The sequence below is a fragment of the Polyergus mexicanus genome, unplaced genomic scaffold (genome assembly GCF_030449975.1).
Source record: "Polyergus mexicanus isolate NDT 795.1 unplaced genomic scaffold, iyPolMexi1.0 SCAF_27, whole genome shotgun sequence".
Lineage (NCBI taxonomy): Eukaryota > Metazoa > Arthropoda > Insecta > Hymenoptera > Formicidae > Polyergus > Polyergus mexicanus.
This window is the reverse complement of record NW_027223347.1, coordinates 2,053,787-2,076,343: the sequence shown is the minus strand read 5'-3', so window position 1 is coordinate 2,076,343 and position 22,557 is coordinate 2,053,787. Positions and strand designations below refer to the sequence as shown.

The following is a 22,557-nucleotide window of genomic DNA, read 5'->3' as shown; positions in this document are numbered from 1 at the left end:
CCCGAGGGAGCGAGCGAGTCAGGAGCGCGCGGCGAGTGTCGGCGCGATGACGTCGTTGCGCGAGATGACGTTATCGAATGCAAAAGCCTCCGTTACACGGTTATCGAACACTTTTCACATTTTCCATCGCGCATATCCGTCACATCGCACCCGCTCGCTCACGCTACTGTATTCTCGCGTGGGATAAAAATAGAAGCAAATATTTTCGCGGTTGTTCCGTTCGCGAGTTGGCACACTTACGTCCGAGGGATGTAAACGTATACACAGTTCGATACCTTCTGGATCTAGCGATACCGCGGATGAGTACAGAGCGGCGGTCTCGCTCGTATATGTGTTTACGCAAAAGTTTCGTGCGTGATGAAACGTGCGAGCTACCGCGCGAGAGGATCAAGTTCGGCCAAGGTTGAGAACCGTCATGGGAGTCTGGGTAATAAAATGAGGGCCCCTGCTCTCCCCTGGGGGTGGGGCCCCCTCGATAACCCATATTGTACCCCCCATCCCCTCGTTCTCTTCCTCCCCCTTCACGTTCGTCCCTCGCGCCGCCGCCCCTGGCCGTATATACTCCGATCGGCCGGAAGAGTTTTGTCCGGGCTCGTCGCGCCAGAGAGAAATCCTACCAAATATATCTACGGGCGAACCGCATGTTCGAAATTTCTCAAAAATGATGGTCGTGTGGCGGGGAATTTTTCCGAATTTTCGATATAGCGCGCGGCCACTTAGCCCACGGATTTCCGTACGAAAAGGATTTTCGCGAGAAAATCGAGAGGTGGAGCGCGCCGACAATACTTTTGCGGCGGCGTATATACACGATCATATACCACCCCTAGTCTCCCCACACCCCCCTAACAACAGTAGGGTGGTACAGTCCCGACGAAGAACTGACGGCAACCCCGGCGTATAGTCCGCGCTGCCAGTCGGGACGCGCGAAAAATCACAAAAGTGAAGAATGGACGGATAGGATGAAAAAGGGACGGATTTCACCGATCGAGTTCGCAAGGAATGGAATGAAAAAATTAGGATTTCGAGTTGATATAATTCCGTCGTGTTCGGATATTGCCAACACGTGACAATATTCTCGGCATTTATTCGCCGAAACGCGGTAAACGGGGCAATATACAAAAAATCATACACGAAATAATAGTTTTGGCTAAATTAAATCGAACATATATAGTTTTGCATTTTTTTTTCTTCTTTTTATAATTCTGTAAATTAATTAATAATTTTTGTATAACACACACTTTACATCTAATTAACATACAACACTTTTTTCAGATATAATAGGATTCAAACTTAAATCGATCTGAATTATAACAACTAGTTTCAATTCTCGGAGAAAAATTATAATGAGAACTAGCGGCTTTTTGCAAAAGACAAGATCTCGAGATTCTTCTCTCCGCGCATTTAGCGCTAATTGTAAATACAATCTGTCTGATTTTAAGTTCTATCGATCTGACATGAATATGAGAGTTTCGGTATCGATATAAGACGAGAATCCAAATAAAACAGCAATGACCATAACCGCGTATTTAGCATCAAATGGGAGTGTTGTACAACCGAGAATTCGGGGACAAGGGCGAGAATTTTGGGAGTCACTCGGGGACAGAGGGGGGCAAAGAACGCATCGGTCGCGGGCAGTCTCGAGAACGGTCGACGCGGCTGAATCGATGAAAAGAAATTTATTCGTCGCGAGCGCCGGCGGCGGGTTTAAAATACGGCGTCGACGTCGAGACGCCGCGGCCGCTGCCGCCGTCGCCGTCGCCGTCGTCACCGTCGTCGTCGTCGTCGTCGTCGTCGCGTACTGGGGGTAACGCAATGCCGTGCTACCTGGTAACACGGTGGAATTACATCGGATTCTTTCTCGTCGCTCGTCCGGTATGTCGGAATCGGACTGGAATTCGGGACGACTCGATGCCGGACATTTTTTCGGCGGCCAAGCCGGGTCGAAACGCGGCGTCGCGCCGCCACCCGGTTATTACGACGCGCGTCCGGGGCGATTCAACACGATCGGATGACTTACGCCTTTTTCCTTTTTCCCTGCGCTCTTTTCGGCTCTGGACAAATTACATTTAACTCCGCCGCTAATACGGACGCGAAAAAAAATGCGCGGTGAAAATCACGCCGCGATTCGCGTCCGCGCCCCCTTTCACCTTACTCGTCGCCTACTGAGATCTTTGTCGGTCGCTTTGAACGCGATATTATAGATGCCGTAGTGTGCTATAATATCGGAGTTCATTTTAATGATAATATAAAGGCGTTGCATATATAATCACTCTCGTCCTCTTTCTCTCTAAAATCTCCAATCTTCTGCAAATAAATTAGAAGAGATTGCACATATTAAATGCAAAGTGCGACGCGTCAAAATTTATGCAATTTGGTAATAATGCTCTTAATATTAAAAACGTGTATTGCAGTACCTTTTTGTGTCGAGGATTTTTCTCACTGTAGAGTTCGAGTCCTATACTTTTCGTATTACATTGCACCACGACCATCGCAATTTTCACTGTTATTAACTTGGGCGAATGGAAAGTATATACGTATATATGAATGTCGCTTTTTGTTATTTCCTTGTCATTCACGCGACATATACATAGTTTATGGCGGAGAGAATCAATTTTTATTTTACTGGAATAATATTGAATTTCGACAACCCGCAGCGAGGACGATGCGAATGCGAATTTCTTGCGTACTGTCGGAGGGATGGTTTTGTTCAAGGCGAGAGAATTATCGGATCGAATATGTAGAATGGAATAGAATAGCCAAAATACGGATAGAATTGCAAACACGGTATTATTTCCAAGATACATTATTCACTCATGAATTCTATTCGTTAACCGATATCTAAGGAACACGTAAGTTAGAAAGACATCGCTAAATTTTATTTTAATTTTAATCTATAAAATTAAAATTTAGTGTGCAAAAATATTATTTACTCATTTATTTTACAGCTTATTTAAATAAATAAATAAGAAACGCGAATGACAGCGAGACGCTATTAAAGTTTATTATATTTTTACATTGAAAATGCAGGATATACAATATGTTAGAGCAAATAAAACATTTTTAACATCAGCGTAAATTAAAAACACCTAGTCATCATGTCATGAAAGGAATTTTACAATAGTGATTATATATCTGTCAATCGATATATTAATAAATATTATTCTTATAATAAGAAATTGCACGATTATCAAATATGACGTTCTTCATACATATTCGCAGAATATATTAATCAAATAATAATATATAAAAGACACAGTAAAAGTTAATAAAATATAAAAATTATAACTTGCTATAAAATATTAAATATTAGAGAATTTTTTGAATATTTGTAGGAACATGCCAGAAATCTTGACGAATATAAATTTTATTTTTTCTAGTACATTTCACTCTGTTCTTTTGACTATCAATCTGCGAATATTCGATAATGTAATATATTTGGGGGGGGGGGGGGGGGAAACATATTGCTGCTATGTAGAAAGATTAAGAATATTATTGGATGCTTATCATGTCGCTCGAAATATTGAATGATTAAAGAGAAATGAATTACTTCAATAAAATATGTATGATAAATGTTAAATTTTTATTATATTCAATTTTTAAAAATGTGAAATTAACTGAATATCATTGATTAAGTAACTCATGTGTGACTCTTGTTCGATTTTTCAATCGGGACAAGTTTGAAGTTAATTCAAGGGAAATTCGATTTTTATTCGCTGATAAGATTAACATAAAACAAGAAAACACTGATTAAATGTGATTACGAAGCTTGCTATTTTACGTTTTCATTAAGTTTCTTTGTGATGAAAGTAATCATTGTACGCGTTTTTGAATATACAATATGTATCGTCATATTAATATGTAATATGAATGTTGGAAAAAATATTAATATAGCATAAATGAAGTTTTTACGTTAAAATACATTTAAAATTTAAATTTACGCGAATATAATTCGAAAATTAAACTCATTGCCACTTTATCTAAACATACATTACATATATGTCATACACGTGTATGACGAAACAGATTACCACGTATTAAACATATATCGAAACACATGTCATTTACATTAGACGTATGACAAAACACGTATTACATATTGCGCAAATGCTGATTTCTCATTGCGTCACTCGAATGATTTTCCGAACTTGTAGCAATCGAGAGAAATATTTCCTCTCTCGACTTCACATTATTAAATATCGTCTATTTGTCGAGCAACGTCTTCTTGCTCGTTCAGTTACACTTATCGTGTCACTGTTTCGCCTTCTACTCTATCTCGAGATTCCTCCGTCCGGGCCGAGGCGTGCTTGCCAGAAATATCAATTTGCGCGGGAGTGGTAACAGTTTGCTTGATTTGGCACGGTGCAGCTTACGTCCGAAATAAATCTTCGCGATTGCAGTGTCGATGCCCGCACCGGAAACCGATTGTCTATGCGGATTTGACACGAGTAGTATACTCGTACCGGCTTGGCGAACGATATCTCATTCTTGCAACTCGATTCACGTCTTATATTTATTTCTCGGTCGGATAGCTTGATCAGAAGCGTGTCTTTCTACGCACGAGAAAAACCATTATTCGCATCTATTTAATTCTTTGCTTTAAACGCATCGATATCACATATAAGTCGTTTCTGCTATTACGTTAAAGTTGAATTTATTTAACGACGTACAAAATTAAAAGATATCTATGGACAAGCGCAGTGGTGGAAACGCATAATAAATTACACTGGCAAACGTGATAATTGTTGTTCCGACAATGAGCGTTTTGTCACGAAAGTAAATGTGCTCAGAAAACAATTCATCGAAGTGTATTGGTATTTCGGAATGCAGTTCGTATACCATATTGAATGTGGTTTCATTTGAGAACTTTTTTGTTGTTCGTATAATACACTGCTCCTTCAATCTTTTAACTTATTTAATTTAATTATATATACGTATTACAATTTTTTGTAAAATTTTGAGTTTTTAATATTTATTGATTTTTATGCTATATACATATAAAAATAAACGCAGTAAAAGTGTAAAAGAGAGAGAAAAATAATAAGGTAAACGTAATTCTACTAAAATAATTATGAAACTATAACGTAACAATATGTCAAACTATCTTTGGATAGTGAAGCATTTTAATTATCTAGTTTTTTATAAGCTCTTTTTTTAGTATATAATATTTTATCAAAAAAATGAAACAATAACGCATTTCAGTTTATTGCATATTTATTGCAAATTATCTTGTAAAATAATATTGCGGAAGAATTTATTTGTGTATAGAAATATATTATTTTAATAATTCTATTTAATTATTTTCAGATTGTATTTTACACAATGAATATAGAAAATTCTTATTATTCTATAATAAATTTATACCAAATGTATCAGATAAAAATTATGCGTTCAAAGGATTTAATGCGTTACTAAGATTCGCAAACGAAGAATCTTGGCTGAGCGATATGCGAGATGTCTGCTCCTCGAGTCGTTATAGAAATCATCGACGACAGCGATTTTTCGCGCGCGAGAAAAGGCGACGGGCGACCGAACTGCATGTGGGAAAATAATAATAAGAGGAGCGCCCGCGGGGATAGGTGGACTTGGGAAGGGCGCTATGAGAAGAGTGGAGGTGGAGATGCATAATTGAATGAAAGCGTGGTGAACAGCAGGGCTAAGGGGTAGTTCCTACGACTGAGAGGGAACGGAATGCTATAATTTCAAGCCAGACAGTCATGCGTTATTCAGCGCCGAGGTACAGCCTCTCTCTCTCTCTCTCTCTCTCTTTCTCCTCTCCTCGGCCTTTTCTGTGCCCTTCGTATCTTTGGGAGGAGGAGGAAAGGGAGGTGTCACCATCTCTTATTCTCTTTTCTCCTTTTCATCTCGCTGTATTTCTGTTCTCTAGCTAACTCTTTCGTTCGCCACTCCCGATTGTTTCCAAAATAAATCGACGCAATAATAATTATCGATGCGACAATATATACGCCGAGAACAAAATTTTACAGGATATCACGCAAGCTAATCCTTTGTTTTTCTCTCCGTTCTATTCAGGAAAGTGACAACCTTTGGTGGGAGGCCTTCGCGAACGAGTTTTTCGAGGAGGACGCCACCCTTACCCTTCACGTCTGCTTGGAAGACGGACCGAAGAGATACTGTGAGTATTATTGATTACTTGAGCAGATTTGCATGTTTCGTCGATACTTGGAGGTGATATTCGAATCGAAGAAACTTTTGGAAATTCATGATAAAATCGATGAAAAAACATTTTTTCTTTCGTGATATTTATATCCAATTAATCAAAGAAACGATACAGTAAAAGTAAGACATTTCTAATTTATAAAATTGATAGAAGTACGCGCGGAAAAAAGATTGAACTGTGAGCAAAACCATCTTTTTGAGAAGCAAGGTGACATTCTGAAATAAAGTTTCTCCGATATCTACTTTCGTTATCTACATTAATAGATAGTTAGTCGATTTCTGTAACAGATAATTCTATTGTATATACCTTGACGATATCGTGATCCATTGTTATTGATGCTTAATCGTTGACAAGCTCGTACGGTACCGTCTGTATTCTAAATAATGACATGCCACCGTGCGGCAATTTTACAGTTGGTGGATTTTAACGTCAGTTCACACACACACACACCGCGATAACGTCGCGATAATATACGGCGATAACGTGATTACATATCTTGCGGATGCATGTCGTTGTCGCCCGGATATAAATGACAAGTTCGTCGTAAGACGAGATGTGGTAACGCGAGATGCATTATTTTGCAATTAAAGAGAGAAGCAGAAATTTTCTTCCTCACCATTGTTACATAACGATTTACACATTTATATATATATATTACTCCTTGCGTCTTATCTATACCATTCATCTTTGTCCGTTTTTCGCGATATATTGCAAAGTCAAGATTTGGAATTTAATTTTGTTTTTATTTGCGTTATAAATATTTCGCGGCAACTTTTCACGAGGATGCATATATCTACGCGCCGTATTTGTCGAGGGAGGAGATTTTGTATGTAACACGGAACAACGTATCTCGATCGATTTAACGACAAGATAGAGCTGTCCATCTTAATAATTGCGTCTTTCTCTCGCAACGCGTTTCTTGTATTTATTTCTAATTGATTCTACTTTTATCCTTTCAGCGATAGGAAGGACGTTAATACCTAGGTACTTCCGCTCGATATTCGATGGCGGTGTTATAGAACTTTACTACACTTTGAAGAATCAGAAGGAGTCGTTTCATAACACCAGTATAACCCTGGACTGTGATCAGTGCACAATGGTCACGCAATATGGGAAACCGATGTACACTAAGGTACGAATAGTCCTGCAGCAGAATTTACCTAATAAAAAAAATTTATTATACTGTGTAGGGAGAATCTAAATTTAGCGGACGTTAAATTCAAATTTTTTCTTGGAATATTGAGATACAAAAACTATATTTGTATATACCTAAGAAATGTATTTGTATTTCTGACCGAGACGAATATCATATTAACAAGGTTGCCGATATGGAACAGTCTCGGTCCCGGCATTCGACATATTCCTACGAAAATACATATATCGAGTATCTCGTCGTTCCATTTTTCACAAGTTTTGAATCCAAATGTTATCCTTATTCTCTCAATCTATTTCTCTTCTACCCATTCTTTCTACAAATGTAATATATATTTCTAACAGAGATATATAGTAGATCGTTATAAGAATATGCATCATGTTTTAATTTGGCATAATTAGAAAAATTAATCGTTCTCTCTTATTTTAAGGAAAGAGAAATATAGAGATAAAAGAGATTAAAGTTTAATTGGATTTCCGCAAAACCGTTTCCTAGCTCGAATTCTACGAACTCTCTTCTTTTCTTTCTTTGAAAGTGACACGCGAAATCGAATATTCTCGAAATAGTAAGACGAGGTAGATATTGTTATTCGAATTTCTGATTTTAGGTGTTAACAGAGGGTAGGTTAATATTGGAGTTCACTTTCGACGACCTCATGAGGATAAAGTCGTGGCACATGTCGGTGAGAACGCATCGAGAACTGGTGCCGAGATCTGTTGTCAGTATGCAGCAGGACCCGACGATGCTCGAGCAAATCAGCAAAAACATCACCAGGCAGGGCATGTCGAACTTCACCCTCAATTACCTTAGAGTATGTATCTTTTGTAATGCAAGTTTCTTAAGTATATATTAAATTAATGTATCCAGAGTACCAATTTGGCTTAAAAGTATAGAAAAATTTTATCCACATTTTCTCAAAGTTAAAGACAGCGACTTTTCATTATGGTTGAATTGAGTACATATAGCGATTCTGTTACAGTTATGCGTGATTCTGGAGCCGATGCAGGAACTGATGTCGAGGCACAAGGCATATGCATTGTCACCTCGCGATTGCTTGAAGACAACCTTGTTCCAGAAATGGCAGAGGATAGTTGCCCCGCCGGGTAAGAGAGGTAGACGAACAGTTGCTTTACATGAGAAGCACCAGCCAGTGAAGCCGAACGACCATCTGATCGACCTGATAGACAACGAGATCGGTCTTTGTCATTCGCGGAACGACGTACTGTTGTCGTCGGTTTTCTTTGCCACTTTGTCGCGATTCTTGGTTCTACCGATTTTCTTCTCGTCGAACGTGAGATTTGCCGATTTTGCAAGGAATCCAACGATTAAATTCACTCCCTCATTGATGATTATTAGGGTTGCTAATACGTTGCTTTGCTTTGTTGATAATCATATCTAATGATTATTTAAATTATGATCGAATTAAGCATTACTGTTAAATTTAAATGTCAATTTACTTTTTATTTTGCAAATACAGATATTAATGATTCAATTATTTTGATTGCTTGACATTGCGTACTGCGGTTAGCGCCCTTTATAGCGCTTACACGTGCATCACATTTCCTATTTTACTTGTAATATTATACAATTCGAATGTACTTATCATTTTCTTTTTGATATATTTTTTAAAATTGATAAAATCGTGGAACCAAGCAGCTACGACACTATGTATTATCATGCCAAGCATGTTTTTCTATAAAGATCGCTTGAGAGTGCAAAATATTTAGTAGCGCGTGAAAGAAATAGACCTGACATATGTCTAGTATTTGTTCGTCTATCGATGCATGCTTATGCTTCTGCGTGTCAGAGACCTTTGATGATGAGAAAGGTCCACAGCTGGGTAGTGCTCTTAAGTTTATCAGTGTGTAGCTACACACGTGGCCAAGCGTGGCGATCGAGTGCGCGCAGCGTCGTGCTCACGATGAATCTATTTTTCCAGAATCCCAGCGGCCAGCTAGCAAAAGAAGAAAGCGAAAGGGCAGTACATCGGGACCGGGTAACAACGCGCCACCCGCCCCCAGCAAAAAGCGTTCGCCAGGGCCAAATTTTTCTCTAGCCTCGCAGGTAAGTCTTCTCAATTAGTTTTCTCGATCATTGATCATGCTTTAAAAAGCAGATCAATGTTTTAAAAAGCAGATATTAGCTAGAGATATTCCTTTACTTCGATCCAGGATGTGATGGTCGTGGGTGAGCCATCTTTGATGGGTGGCGAGTTTGGAGATGAGGATGAACGATTAATAACGAGGCTGGAGAACACGCAATATGATGCCGCGAATAATTTGGATCCTCATAGTCACGACGCGGCAGGCGGGCCACCGCCACATCCCCATCAATTCCATTCGGAACCGACACCTGGCAATTCCTGGCCGCCAGATCGTGGTCCTGGTCCTCCACAAGGTGGTCCTGGTAGCCAGGTAACGTGTACTATATTCATTTATACAGAATATTTAGCAAGACCGTTGAAAGATCGATACTAACGCTCGGTTATCAAAAAATTAAAGGAAAATAAATTTAAGCGAAATATACATATATTGACTCCACTACTAAATATATTATTTAAAGCGCAACACGTGCTTTTAACGTCGTGTATGTGCTGTTTCAGGGAGTCCAAGGTGGTCAAGCGGGTGCAGCCGCGGGTGTACAGGGAACACAGGACGCCAGTCAACAGCAGCAAGACAAAAAGAGCCCCGCGGTGAGCCAGTGAGGCCAGGAGTCCCCGCGCCCCCCCACCAGGGGGCGACGGGGGCGCAGGCCCAAGAACGTGGCTCCCTAGCGGGGCGAGAATCCTAGCCTCCCCACTGCCGCCGCTTATCTGGCTTCTGCGGCCGGCTCCACGGCTGGCAGGTTGTCGTCACACGTTGGCGTATTTCCGGCGTTGGCCTGCCAACCCGGTTTGCCAGCAACAGCAGCGGGCCACCATCATCCGGAGCAGTTGGGTCACGTGGCCGCCGCCGCCGCCGCCGCCGCCGCTGCCGCCGCCTCGATGGGCATGGAGTCCTCGGAGCTGATGGCGATGGCTCATTACCAGGCACAGCAGCTGCAGCGGCAGTTGCTGGCCGAGCAATCGGGTCCGGGCACCACGATGCTGCCACCTACGTCTGCTCAGCCTACTGGTGGAGGCTTGACGCAGCCGCAAGGACTCCAGGGGCAGCAACAGCAGCAGGGTCAAATGCAACCGGGTCAGGATCCATTGCAGAGCCTGGTGCAGCAACTGCTTTGTTTACAGCAGATTGAGTATTTTTTGGCGCAGCGCGGTCACAAGTAATTACATTTTGGAAAACGTACGTATCATCTCGCGAGAGATGATTGGACTTGAAAGTGACGTACGGAACTTGTTGTAAATGTGAAACGCGTTTGTGCTAAAGTGCTCTGGTTCGTCGATAAAGTATGGGTAAATTTCGTACCGAATTGTCGAGCGACCCTGCAGTGCTGCTGTAGTCGATGTGTCGAGGATGAAGACGAAAACGGACTTATGTGCGGTGGTCTGCTCGAGTTCGTAACGTTTTTCTAATTCTTGGACGGATGGGGGAGGGGGAAGAGTAGCGCGGTATCTTTGTCCGTCACGATGATACGGGAAGATTACGAAAAGAAATCGAGGAAAGGGAGCGATAGATAAATAGAGGAGAATTGGACCCGTATATTCGTGAATTATTGTATCGTTTCGAAATACCGTGCGGATGGACAATGATCTTCGAATAGAGATCAAGTGTTTTAGCGTGTGATAAAAACTTTATGTCAAAAATTATATTAAATATGAAAGGTGGAACACATACAATGTGACTGAACAGTGAAAGATCGCTTTTGGACAAAAAATAGGAAGCGAAAAAAAGGAACGTTAATGCCACACGCATTAGAGACGATTATCCGCTCTAGTGCGAGCTGTGAATGAATCTCTATCCGTCAACAGTATTGATATAATTAATAGAGTAAATGAATATAAAATATTGTAAGAACTATATCGTAAGTACGTATTTGTGCAAATGTCAGTGTGCAAGTTAGGCAGAATGTGCGGTATGACAGTGGGAGAGAATATATGAAAGAGAAAAGGAGAAAAAAATGAATACGCGAGGATCCGAATGAATAAATCAAAGAAAAAGAAAGAATGTGTGAGGGAGAGAGAGCTAGACAGAGTCACTTTCGATTCAAAGATGTTTCTAAATGCGGCGATTGAACGAACGTCAATGCATACACAAATCTCGCTGATTATCCCGAGGGCTCGTTATAGAAGTTTATCTTTTATTATTATTATAATTATTTGACGAACCACGGAAAGTGTGAGATCTTGCACGTTAAGCATGTAAGAAAGGCCTCGTTCTCAAACGTTCGACATTATTGGTACGAGTAACATAGGTATAAAATATTCTTGGAATCGAGACGACACGGTATCAATCTCCACAGTGCAGGAAAAAAAATGTAAAAGCGTTTTTAACAAAATGCTTCACGTTTTATATTTACATCGCGTTACAATACGTAGCACAGCACGTATTCACGTCTTAGGATTTATATGTGTCTTTTAATTTTATATGCGGGATATATCCAGATGAATACTTTACGTTCACTGATCTGATCATGTTTCTACTTTAAACCAGAGCTTTTTTAACGAAACATTAGGACTTTTATAATATTATTTAACATAGTAATGTGTATGCGCGTGGTGATTCGATACAATGCACACAATGTACATCAAGTGAAAACATACATACACAAAACACATACAATACAGACACATGTAAATCTTTAATAAATAAAGTTCCTTGCGCGTTACATTTTAAACATCATGTATGTTCCTCATTATATATTTAGACGCGTTGCATTTGTTCCTATTTTTTACATTTTTGTGATTCATTATGTGTTCCTTCTTTTAGCATTCAAACGATTAAAAAAAATATATATATATATATATATATATATATATATATATATATATCATTCATTTTTTTATCATCTGTAATACTTGATGATTAATGTGATTTTTGATTCTCATGAATCTTTTTTATGTATGATGATTAGTCAAAATGATCACTGCAATTAATTTATTCCTCAAATTAGAAAAAATGTATAATATTTTAAGTATTTGCATCATTTACATACAAAGACAATTTGCGTTGATGAGAATCAAAGTTACACATTATCACGCGTCGAAATGTAAGAAAGGGGAACATTGTTTTAGTCATAATTATAATACATCACACGAATTCTGCAATTCCTTTGGCGTTTTCCCGCATGGCTAATATCATCATATGAGTACGATCCTGGTACGAGCTCTGCTTCGATTTCGAAATTCAAGTTTTTCGAATATATATATATATATATATATATATATATATATATATATATATATATACATACATATATACATCTACAGAGATAGGCACTTATACTTGAATATATAAATAATTCGCATGTCACGAATCGTTTTATTGTATTAAATATTCTCTGTCATTGTAGACCGCGAAACGCATTCGCAAACATCAATCGTGTACTATTCTCACGTCGGATCATTAATCGGATAACAAGTCAACATCATCGCAACGAGAGAAGGAAGTTTCTAAATTTTAATTTCTGTTGCGCAAAATTTAAGGTCAAATTTTCTTCTATACTGTTTGTTCGATTTTAATTGTAATCCAAAAAGCGATGTTGCTTTCTGGAATATCAAAGTGATGTATCGTGCCTTCGGGATCTTTAAATCGGACCATTCTCGAATATCTGCAAATCAATGAATCGAATCCGACTATTTGTCGAATTTTACACGGAGAAACAGGGAAAAAAAACGGAGCGCATATACATATAAAAAGCCATTAATATCCTCTTAGAGAACAAAACATTTTCTGCATTTTTGGCATGTCGAAATCGAGCAGGAATATATTTTAGATATATATAAAGACTATCATCAACATATTCATGTGCATCATACGAATATCAATCATTCTTTTTTTTCCGAGAGATCGCTATTATGTTCTCATTATTTTGCTGGTTTTAAATGCGAACGCGTGTATTGCCGCACATTGATCTTCTATCTTCTTTTACCTGATTCTTTTTTTTTTTTTTAGATTGAAATAAAGTAGGCTACACAAATACAAGAGCGAATGTGGCTTATACGTAGAAAGTACCGAGAGCGAGAGACGAATCACGTGTGACAAAAAAAAAGACACGCACGCGTGTCTTTGCGCACGCATTTACACGTACATACGCAATTACATATTTACATATACACTTACTCCGGAGTCACACAGAAAGAATCGTGAATTAGTTAGATAAGCCACGCCTGAAAGCCAGTACAGTCCCACGGCGTGAGAGTGTGCGGAAGCAGGAGAAAGGTGTATTTCGTAAAATATACTTGTGCATATAGAGAGAGAAAGCTAAGCGAAATCTCAAAGAGTGAGAAACAGAAAACGCACGTGTAGGAACGCATGTGTACGCGTGTATGTGCGGGAGAGTATGCGAGAGAATGTACGAATGATTTCGACACGAGCATGCAGTGGATTTTAGCATAAATGATCTATTGACAAATGTTGTATATTATTACGAATTATAATGACACTATTATAATTAATTAATTAATTAATTAATTATTATACCCTAATAATGTGAATTGAATTTAAACGACAAAAAATACACGAAATGATAAGTAATAGGCGAACAAATTTTTAATTGTTAGCGCACGAAAGCCGAAATTATAATGCCCCACGGGCATCCCTAGGCCGAAACTCGAAAGTAGCATCAAATCGCATCCGCGCGACATAGTCGAAAACAAAATACATTACGCAAAGTACGCGGCGAAGTCGCGCGGAGGCGAGACGGTACGGAACTTGAGATCCTTGCCGGGAGAAAGTGCATCGCCCAGGCCTCGAGCGGCACGATTTGCCCTCCGTATAAGGAAAGGACTGTGATCTTCGTTATAGTAGTCCGATCCATAACGCGCGGTTCACGACGCTTCGCTGCAAGCAAACAAGATCTAAACATTCCGCGGTATATTTTTCACACTAGTCACATTCGCACGCAAGCACAATGTCGTAAAGTCGACCGGCTTTACCGATGATGATCAACTTTTAACCGCGGTATATTTTTATTGATTCTTCGCCTTTTTCTATGTCGAACTTTGTAGAAGGAGATGAAGAACCGCTCGAATCGAAATAATCAGTGGAATCAATCCTCAGTCCGTTGATAACAGATTGAATAAGATTTAGCAAACGTCACCGTTCGTTGAATATCGTCGTCGCGCGTTATTGCGTTATTTTTTCAAAAGCATATATCATTTATGCGTTAAATTATCTCTCTCTCTCTCTCTCTCTCTCTCTCTCTCTCTCTCTCTCTCTTTCATAAGTGCATATTGATTTAAATGCCTATCCGAAGATAAATCCTATCTGTGTTCCGTTCGAATAGTCGGCGATGCACTTCGAAACAGCGTTGAGAATAACCACGAGATGCGAGACCGAGACACGCAAACTCTCGGCCGCATCTTCATTCAGAAGCTATTTTAATTTCAAACAATGGTTCTATGAGTTGTCGCGCTATAGGGAAGGTCTCGAGCAATATATTTCGTGAATGTTCATCACCATATGGGGTCATACTTGTACGAGTCAAGTTTTTTAAATTATGCGCAAGAGGAAAGCGGAGGGACAACGGGCTCGGCGGGCTCAGTGAAAGTATCGATCATAATAGAATGACAGGTCGCACACAAGGCGGATGACCTAGGGTCGTGAATTAATCTGCGAGAAAGCGGCTTTTGGTTTCGAACGCATCTCATCCTTTTCTTTCTTTCTTTGTATTTCTGCAAATGTAAAACGCAAATGTACAAAACGCGGAATTACGCATATTTTCTGATACGAGAAAGAATATATAAATGCTGAATCTCTTTCGCTATGGCGATCAGAAAAGATTGCCGGGATAAAATTTAAACGCTTGCCTTTGAAGTCGCGCTTCTCGTTTACGCGCGAAATGTGCAAAAAGGACGCTCATAAAGGACGACGATTGCGAAAGACAACACGAAATTTATTAGGAATAATTAATGGCGCGTATTATTTCTTAATTACTTAACACGATTTTGCGTTAATTATAGTCTTTGTTGCACGATGCTTTGCATTCTCGCGAGCAATTAAATGCCTATCCTATTAAAGGACTAGTGCAATTTCGTTAGTGAATCTTCTGTTTTTACCTAATTCGGATTAAAATCATGTTTAATTCGCACGTTACGTATTGTAATGCAGTTTTAATACATCAATGTGAATACGACTTACTTGTATCGCGAATAAAAGTTTCAACACTTTGTATTTTAGAAATTTTGTTTCTAAAATTTCCGAACTATATAATTATTTTTTAGACTTAAACACGTATCTTGTTTTTTCAGGAAGACTATAGATTTAGAATTGCAAAATAATTTTGCGAATTTTAGCATATAACGAAAATAAGATTCTCTACAAGCAAGTAGAAATGGCAATCAAACTAAAAATCGTGTATTTAAAATCAATCTTAATTTTTTTAAATGTAAATTACTTTAATTATATTTAACATTATTATGAGATTAATCAGTGTCTATGAAGTCTATTTTTATTGATTTTATCCAGCGTGATTGAAACTTTTATTTTGTAATTAACGAGATATTATACATACCAGAAAAATGGGAATAAATCGTGCCGAATTCTTGCCATAAACTGCATTATTAAACGTATTAAAATGATGACCTTTAATTAAATCTTTTGCGATCGTGCAAATCATGTGTGATTTGCACAGCAAGCGTTCGATTAGCTTAATTTCTATTCATCAACAAGATTTAGCGCGAATGACATTTGCCGGCCGCGATGTCGTAATTCACGATTAATATTTGATAGACTGTTAACAAGCGAATTGTTCATCTAGCATCCATGAATAGAGTATCGTATTCATTCAATTGACTCATTCATCCAAACATTAATACATTCTGTTTGATTAATCTGATGATAACGATTGGCATTTCGTCGCACAGAAAATGGAATATTAAAAAAGATAGCAAAGTTATTTGTTAAATCTAACGATTCTAAAGAATTATTTATTTCCCGAAACAAAACGTCTTTAATCTAAATATAATTCGGTATATTCTGACAGAATTAACGTCTGAGAGCATGATTGATCGAATCATATACGCGCGATGCTGCTAATTTCGCGTACGAGATTCTTCGCCGCATGATGGTTTGATTCTGAAAGATCTCGAATACATTTTGGCTCAGGAAGAGAAATAGTGCGTCGTATTCAAAAGCAAGCTTTGGATTGAATAATCGAATTATTACTACGATCATTATCGCGATCACTTCCTTCTCATCGACTCGATCGAGCGATTCTTTAAGTTGTAGGATTGATTTTTGCAATCAAAGTTCCTCATTTAGCTCATTTAGTGATAAAACAATTCCGCTCGAAATATTTAGACTCGTATATTCTCCAATGTATTAATTATCTTTATTGATATCCGAGATATTTTAGAAGTTCGCTTTTAATCTGTTAACAGAGAAAAAAAAGAATATAAAAATCGAGAAATGTGCAATATATTCAGATCTTATTTATCTCGATAAAAAAAATTTTTTGCCAAGTTCTTAATTAATCGTTTGTTTAAGACGGCCGCGTACGTATATTTGGAAAAATTCATTTCTCGATCGTCAATACTGGATATTTATATAATTCGGAATATAGAAATCCCATGATTATTATGCCGTGATCTACGCAGAACTTTACAATTATCTTGGAATCAAATTGCATATCACCGATCGAATCTCAGGAGAAGCTGATTAGTATTACGGAAGCGATGCGGAAAGTCGAATATTATATAACCGCGATCCTAGACCGATTAGCGTCTCATCCTGTTGTCCACCCGATGCTGTTTACCTTAAAGGATGATATTCCAAATAATTGTTGATAAATGGTCAGTCCTGTATATAATGCTAAGGAGGGAATGAAAAACGCGTGCCATTCGTCGCTGCACAACGAACACGAGTAAAGGCGATAATACATCGTTGTTCCAAGTTCAGAGGACTCTCTTATTTTTGTCTTGACGATTTTTAAAGCTTCACCTCGTCCTCGTATATGTCCGATTATAAATCAAATCATTGAATCGTATGCGACTCTATCTCAAAGTGGACGCTTTTAATAAGACGTTTATAGTTTTGTCAAATAATTATTACGGTTCAAATATTTTCTTCCATTAAAAAATGTCGATAGAATTAATGTTAATTTTCATTAAAAAATATTACATTGTAATTAGCTATACGCGATTAACTAAAATTTCCTTTTTTAATATTTAAAGCTATATTTAGGAAGGAACATTTAAGCATGAATTAGAAATAATTATATAATCGCGATTTTTCGAACTTTACAAGAGTCTAAAAGACATCGAAATTTTGCAGACGTTCTTTACACGTCGCTTGGTTTCTTTTGATAAGCGACGTAAACGAGATATAAGAAAGAATTGTTTATGTTTATAAAAATGTAATATCACTCACCATGTTGTCGTCGATTGTTATTCGGTATTTTTGTAAATATTGCCCTTTGAATTTGGTACACCGAAAGTTCCGAAAAGCCTCTCTCTGTGGTCGATGTGAGATACACAATCCTGAGATAGGCGGGACGATTAGATCTTTCAACATCGGACATCAGTCTTGAGCGACGATTGCGCACTGTTAGTGTGTAAAATATTAGCGAATTAGGGACGATTTAATTGCGATCAAGGATATTACCTACCTACCTACCTACCTACCCACTTACAAGTGGACATGGGCCAAACTCGGTATATTATATTAATATACATTCAAAGTTGGCCCATCGCCATGACCAATGAAGTAATAAGAAAAGAAAAGAAAAAAAAAAAAGAAAATAAAAACAAAAATAAATTGTCATCTAATTACATTTTTACGCACTCCAAATTTTTATCCTCGTCATTTGTATCATAGCAACCATGTGTTTAAAGAAGGATTCACATTATATGTATGTAATCAAAATTGTAACTGATAAAACGTTAATAAAAAAACGATATCCGAAACTTGCCTGTATATCCCATTGTTGTCGATCTTTTCGCCTGTGCGCGCAATGATACCGTTAATCTTTTATTTAATCTGTATATATAGTCTTTCGTGTGTGACTTTCGTTAATATTACACTTGCTTTCGCCAGATACTAGCAGCATTGTTAGAAGAAATAGGATCGAAATTGCGAATATATGCGATTAACAAGCACTGATCACGTTGCTGTAACGGCTCGTTTTAAAAAACTCAACGCGCCATATCTTGATTTGAGAATATATATAGATGGTATACACGCTTTGTCAAAATGTCCCCTAGCGGCTAGATGGGACACTAAAAGCCCCTACCGAATAGGGAGTGAACTACGTAATTCTTAGAAACTAGAGATGCAGGATTTAATTTCTGTCAATTTTTACTTTCTTCTTTTTCCAAAAAAAAAAGAAAAGAAAAAATATGATCAGGATTGAGTGGCATGTTTTTGAAAATTCAAATTGTAAAAACCGCGATTGATCCTCTCCCCCGCCAGGCTGTTCCGATTCCCCCCCCCCCCCCCATTCGGGTGCATCCGATATTATAGTGTACGTGACATAAACTATAGTGTCATATAATGCGTACGTTCATGGTTCATGCCCGCGCAACTCTTTCTCGTCCATGGACAATCGATGATTATGTGTGCGCAGCGGTTATGTATGCGAATGATGATGATTTTTTCGCATAATTAATTTAATAGCGATCTATCGAGAGTAACATCGACCTTAGAAAATAATGCGTTTCACGTACGCGTATAACTAATGTGTGCGATCTAATCGATAGTGTGGACAAAAAATCAAGCCCGACGCAAGTGTTACGTATAGTATCACCACGAGTCCGCGGTTATTTTTATAGGAAGATTTCGTATATGTGTAAATGAGAGCGAATAGATTAATTAATCGTATTATCCGTGCGGAAAGTGTCTACAATACAACGCAGCATCGAACGATGTACATGTGGAAACTGACCGGTCATGCTTTCAAACGATTTAACACGAGTTGTAATAGTCACAGCAGTAGCAGATTAGCCATCAATGTTTTGCAACATTGTGGCCCAAGAACGCAAAATCGCGGCAAATTTAGCAGTTACCGCAAGAGGATAAGTTTATGGTTCCGCGAACAGGGCACGCAGGTGGCCCAAGTTTGCAAAAAACAATTCGAGTTTGTAGCGGCTCAACGAATCAGACGATACATACAGATTTTTCATCTGTACACGAGAATATGGGACGAGGTAGCATTGAGGGAATTCATGCGGTCGTGGAGATTGAGACTCGCCAGAAACACCAGGAATTTTTTGATAAGCGCAACCGGCGTAACCGTGTACGATTGGAATCGCGATAGGATAAGCGATGAAGAAATTAATAGGTGGTTGTAACAAATATGTTTTGTATTTATAATAACAAAACATGGGTGTATAATATTTCTAGAATATTTTTCTAACAATATTTTATTTCTTGCAGGTACAATCGTGAGATTGAAGGAATTCATAGATTGAGAGACTCCACAGTAGTCTGTGCCAAATGTCATTTGCGAATTGTCATTGATATTGTACAGCCCAATGTGAAATATTGTAAATGTAATGGAGTTCAATCTTCTGTCGCTTCGAATCAAGATTGTAAGTTTATCAATTATTGAATATTAAGATGTAATATTTCCTATTTTTATTATTTATATATATATATATATATATATATATATATATATATATATTGGTATTTAATTTATAAAATACACGCACAGTAGATAGTTGGCAGCCTTTTATCGAGCGTCAGGATATGTTAATATGGAGAAAAAAAGAGCCTGATTCGGGAGGATTATTTGCATACAAAGTATATGGTTCCTTTTCTGATGTTACTGCCAATGATTTTTTGCAAGTACAAATTGATGTAGATTATAGAAAACAATGGGATCCCACTGCTCAGGAATTAAAAATTATTGAGACTGATCCAAAGTCAGAATCATCTATTAATCATAGTACTGACATTATTCATTGGGAAATGATTTGGCCTGTAAGTTTGATATAATCTACTATCTCTCATTGTGAAATATATGTCTTCTTACTTAATAGTTGATTAATTCGTATTGCGTAGAAATTATTTTCTAATAGAGATTACGTATATCAACGACGATGGATCGTGGATAAAGAAAAGGGACTTGTGATTATTATAAGCCGAGTAACAGAACATCCCAATGTGCCAGAAAAACGAGGAATTTACAGGTATATTAAAAAGATTCAAGAGATCATATAGATAATTATTACAATATATATATTGTGTATATGTTTGTATGTATATATGAAACATTGTTAACTTGGTTGATCAATCTTTTTTATTTGTATTCATTAAATGATGGAGAAATGATTTAGTTAAATGATCGAATATACAGGCTATCAAAATTAAATATCAAACTAAACAAATTCTGGATTTTTTATCAATGAATCAATCTAAATCTAAAATATATATGCAATAGAGTCAAGACATATTGGTCGTACATGGTGATAAAGCCTTATACAAAATTCCATGAGCCAGGCATTGAATTTGGTCTCACTTACTATGATGATCCTGGTGTCGCTGTACCATCTGCTGTTACTACATGGGTAGCATTGAGAGGTTTGTTTCCTTATTATAAACTGAATGATAAGATCTTTTCTAATGTATTATGATAATAAATATATATATGTATGTATGTATGTATATGTATATTTCAGGTTTACCAGACTTTCTTGTTCGCATGAGACAGGCTTCAAAGGATTACCAAAAATATAAACTGATGAAACAAAGTGCAATTGAATCTGAGAATAATCATCTTACATTTCCTGAAGAGAACGTTTCCAAAGATCAAATTAAAGTTGATGTAGAAAATAATTTAAACAAAGATAAAAAATCGATGAGGGATTATCAAGATCCACGAGATGATTCTGCTAACAATACTAACAAATTGGATATAACACACAATGTACAGAGAGAAAATGATATAACAGAAACTGAAAATAAGGATACGAATTCTACGTCCAAAGAAAAGCAAGGTTTATTACATTATTTCTATCTTACGAAATTATTCGCATTTTTGGATTTTTGACAATTCAATTTAATGGAATAACTTTTGACTAATAGATGTTTTAATGTAATTTCATGTGGGACAAATAATAATCCACTATCAATATAAGAAATAGAGCAGGTTCATAGAACAAGCGATTATTTCATTAACGTATATTAGACAAATAGTATGTGCTTTTGTGTATAACGATATGAAATTATGAAACTCTTATGACAACTTATGACAACTCATCCATTTTCCATTTGATCGGTGATTTTCACCTTTTATAAAAAACAAGAAACAAATCATAAGCAAATAATGAGACTGATTAAGTGTGTCATTGCGGTTTTAGTTTATTTATCGAAACTTTGCATCATGTAAACGGTAATGAATTAGAATTAGAACAAACAGAAGATAATCTGTTTTATGAAAAAATAATGAATTTAGCTGATTTGGTTTGATAATTTATATGGTATATAAACAGATTTCTATACAAAGCAATCTAAACTTATTGTACCTTTCTAAACATAGTATAAAACAAATAAGATATATTTGTATATTGTTTAACCCATTTATATGCATATCGTCTAAGTATAAATTTGCACTAACAAAAATTCCAATTTCTTTTTCAATATGATACTTTTTAAAGAAAGTTGCAATTTTAATAATTAATTTTAAATTTTTGCTATTATTGAATCTTTTTGTGTCTCAAGGAATTATATATATATGATATTTTTAAAATTATCATATATGTATACAAGTAATTTCGTCTTCCCAAAAATTATATATATTGTACATGCACACAGACAAAATATCTTAATTGTTTTATATTGTATATACAAAATATATATATATTTGCATAGAAAATGTAAATACATATAGAATATAAGAGTATCCACTTATATATTATGCCTGAGAATAAAAAAAAACAAAGAAAATAATTATTATATAATTATTCTTCAAGTATATATAATATACTATATAAGAGATTGTGTCATAGAAAATGCAATTGTAACAATTTTCATTAGAATAATCATGTAAATAAATTGTATGTGTTAATTATATAATATCAATATATCTGAAATATTTATTTTATAATGTTCTATTTCTATTAAATATAAAATGTTATATCATTTTTGATCATTTGTAAATATCAAAGGGCATTATTATTGAAGAAAGA

The 22,557-nt window shown here is 36.9% G+C and overlaps 3 protein-coding genes across 12 annotated transcripts in view; all 3 read left to right on the top strand.

Annotated features, from left to right (window-relative positions):
* Positions 1–10,206, top strand: part of Chi (LIM domain-binding protein 2 Chi) — a 140,593-nt gene extending 130,387 nt beyond the window's left edge. For 6 of the 7 annotated variants that reach the window (XM_070314453.1, XM_070314454.1, XM_070314456.1 and 3 more), the window contains 7 exons: positions 6,031–6,133; positions 7,138–7,310; positions 7,939–8,142; positions 8,311–8,443; positions 9,271–9,395; positions 9,503–9,745; positions 9,934–10,206. In XM_070314453.1, coding sequence (XP_070170554.1) covers positions 6,031–6,133; positions 7,138–7,310; positions 7,939–8,142; positions 8,311–8,443; positions 9,271–9,395; positions 9,503–9,745; positions 9,934–10,035 — 1,083 coding nt within the window. In that variant the 3' untranslated portion in view covers positions 10,036–10,206. The remainder of the gene's footprint in view (positions 1–6,030; positions 6,134–7,137; positions 7,311–7,938; positions 8,143–8,310; positions 8,444–9,270; positions 9,396–9,502; positions 9,746–9,933) is intronic. The other variant, XM_070314451.1, reaches the window with a different exon arrangement.
* A 10-nt stretch (positions 10,207–10,216) lies between these two features.
* On the top strand, positions 10,217–12,226 carry LOC138943550 (uncharacterized). The gene has a single exon (XM_070314462.1). The coding sequence runs from the start codon at positions 10,315–10,317 to the stop codon at positions 10,594–10,596; it is 282 nt and encodes a 93-aa protein (XP_070170563.1). The 5' UTR covers positions 10,217–10,314; the 3' UTR covers positions 10,597–12,226.
* A 6,697-nt stretch (positions 12,227–18,923) lies between these two features.
* Positions 18,924–22,365, top strand: LOC138943549 (stAR-related lipid transfer protein 7, mitochondrial). 4 transcript variants are annotated; one of them, XM_070314460.1, is made up of 6 exons: positions 18,924–19,709; positions 19,802–19,956; positions 20,085–20,350; positions 20,432–20,559; positions 20,811–20,950; positions 21,049–22,365. In XM_070314460.1, exons 1-6 carry the CDS (start codon positions 19,219–19,221, stop codon positions 21,417–21,419), a joined length of 1,551 nt encoding a protein of 516 aa, XP_070170561.1. In that variant the 5' UTR covers positions 18,924–19,218; the 3' UTR covers positions 21,420–22,365. The 4 variants fall into 4 exon arrangements, with proteins under 4 accessions (XP_070170561.1, XP_070170562.1, XP_070170558.1 ...); XM_070314461.1 differs by having other exon boundaries at positions 18,926–19,706; positions 21,049–22,363; XM_070314457.1 differs by having other exon boundaries at positions 18,926–19,709; positions 20,082–20,350; positions 21,049–22,363.
* The last annotated feature ends 192 nt before the right edge of the window (positions 22,366–22,557 follow it).

What these genes read in the sequence shown, in the direction of transcription:
- LOC138943550 (XM_070314462.1), top strand. Translation starts at nt 10,315, where the DNA reads ATGGGCATGGAGTCCTCGGAGCTGATGGCGATGGCTCATTACCAGGCA.
- LOC138943549 (XM_070314457.1), top strand. Translation starts at nt 19,219, where the DNA reads ATGAGAGCGAATAGATTAATTAATCGTATTATCCGTGCGGAAAGTGTC. An exon ending in GATGAAGAAATTAATAGGTG is followed by an intron (nt 19,710 to 19,801) that starts GTTGTAACAAAT and finishes TATTTCTTGCAG; the next exon opens with GTACAATCGTGAGATTGAAG. An exon ending in ATTGGGAAATGATTTGGCCT is followed by an intron (nt 20,351 to 20,431) that starts GTAAGTTTGATA and finishes CGTATTGCGTAG; the next exon opens with AAATTATTTTCTAATAGAGA.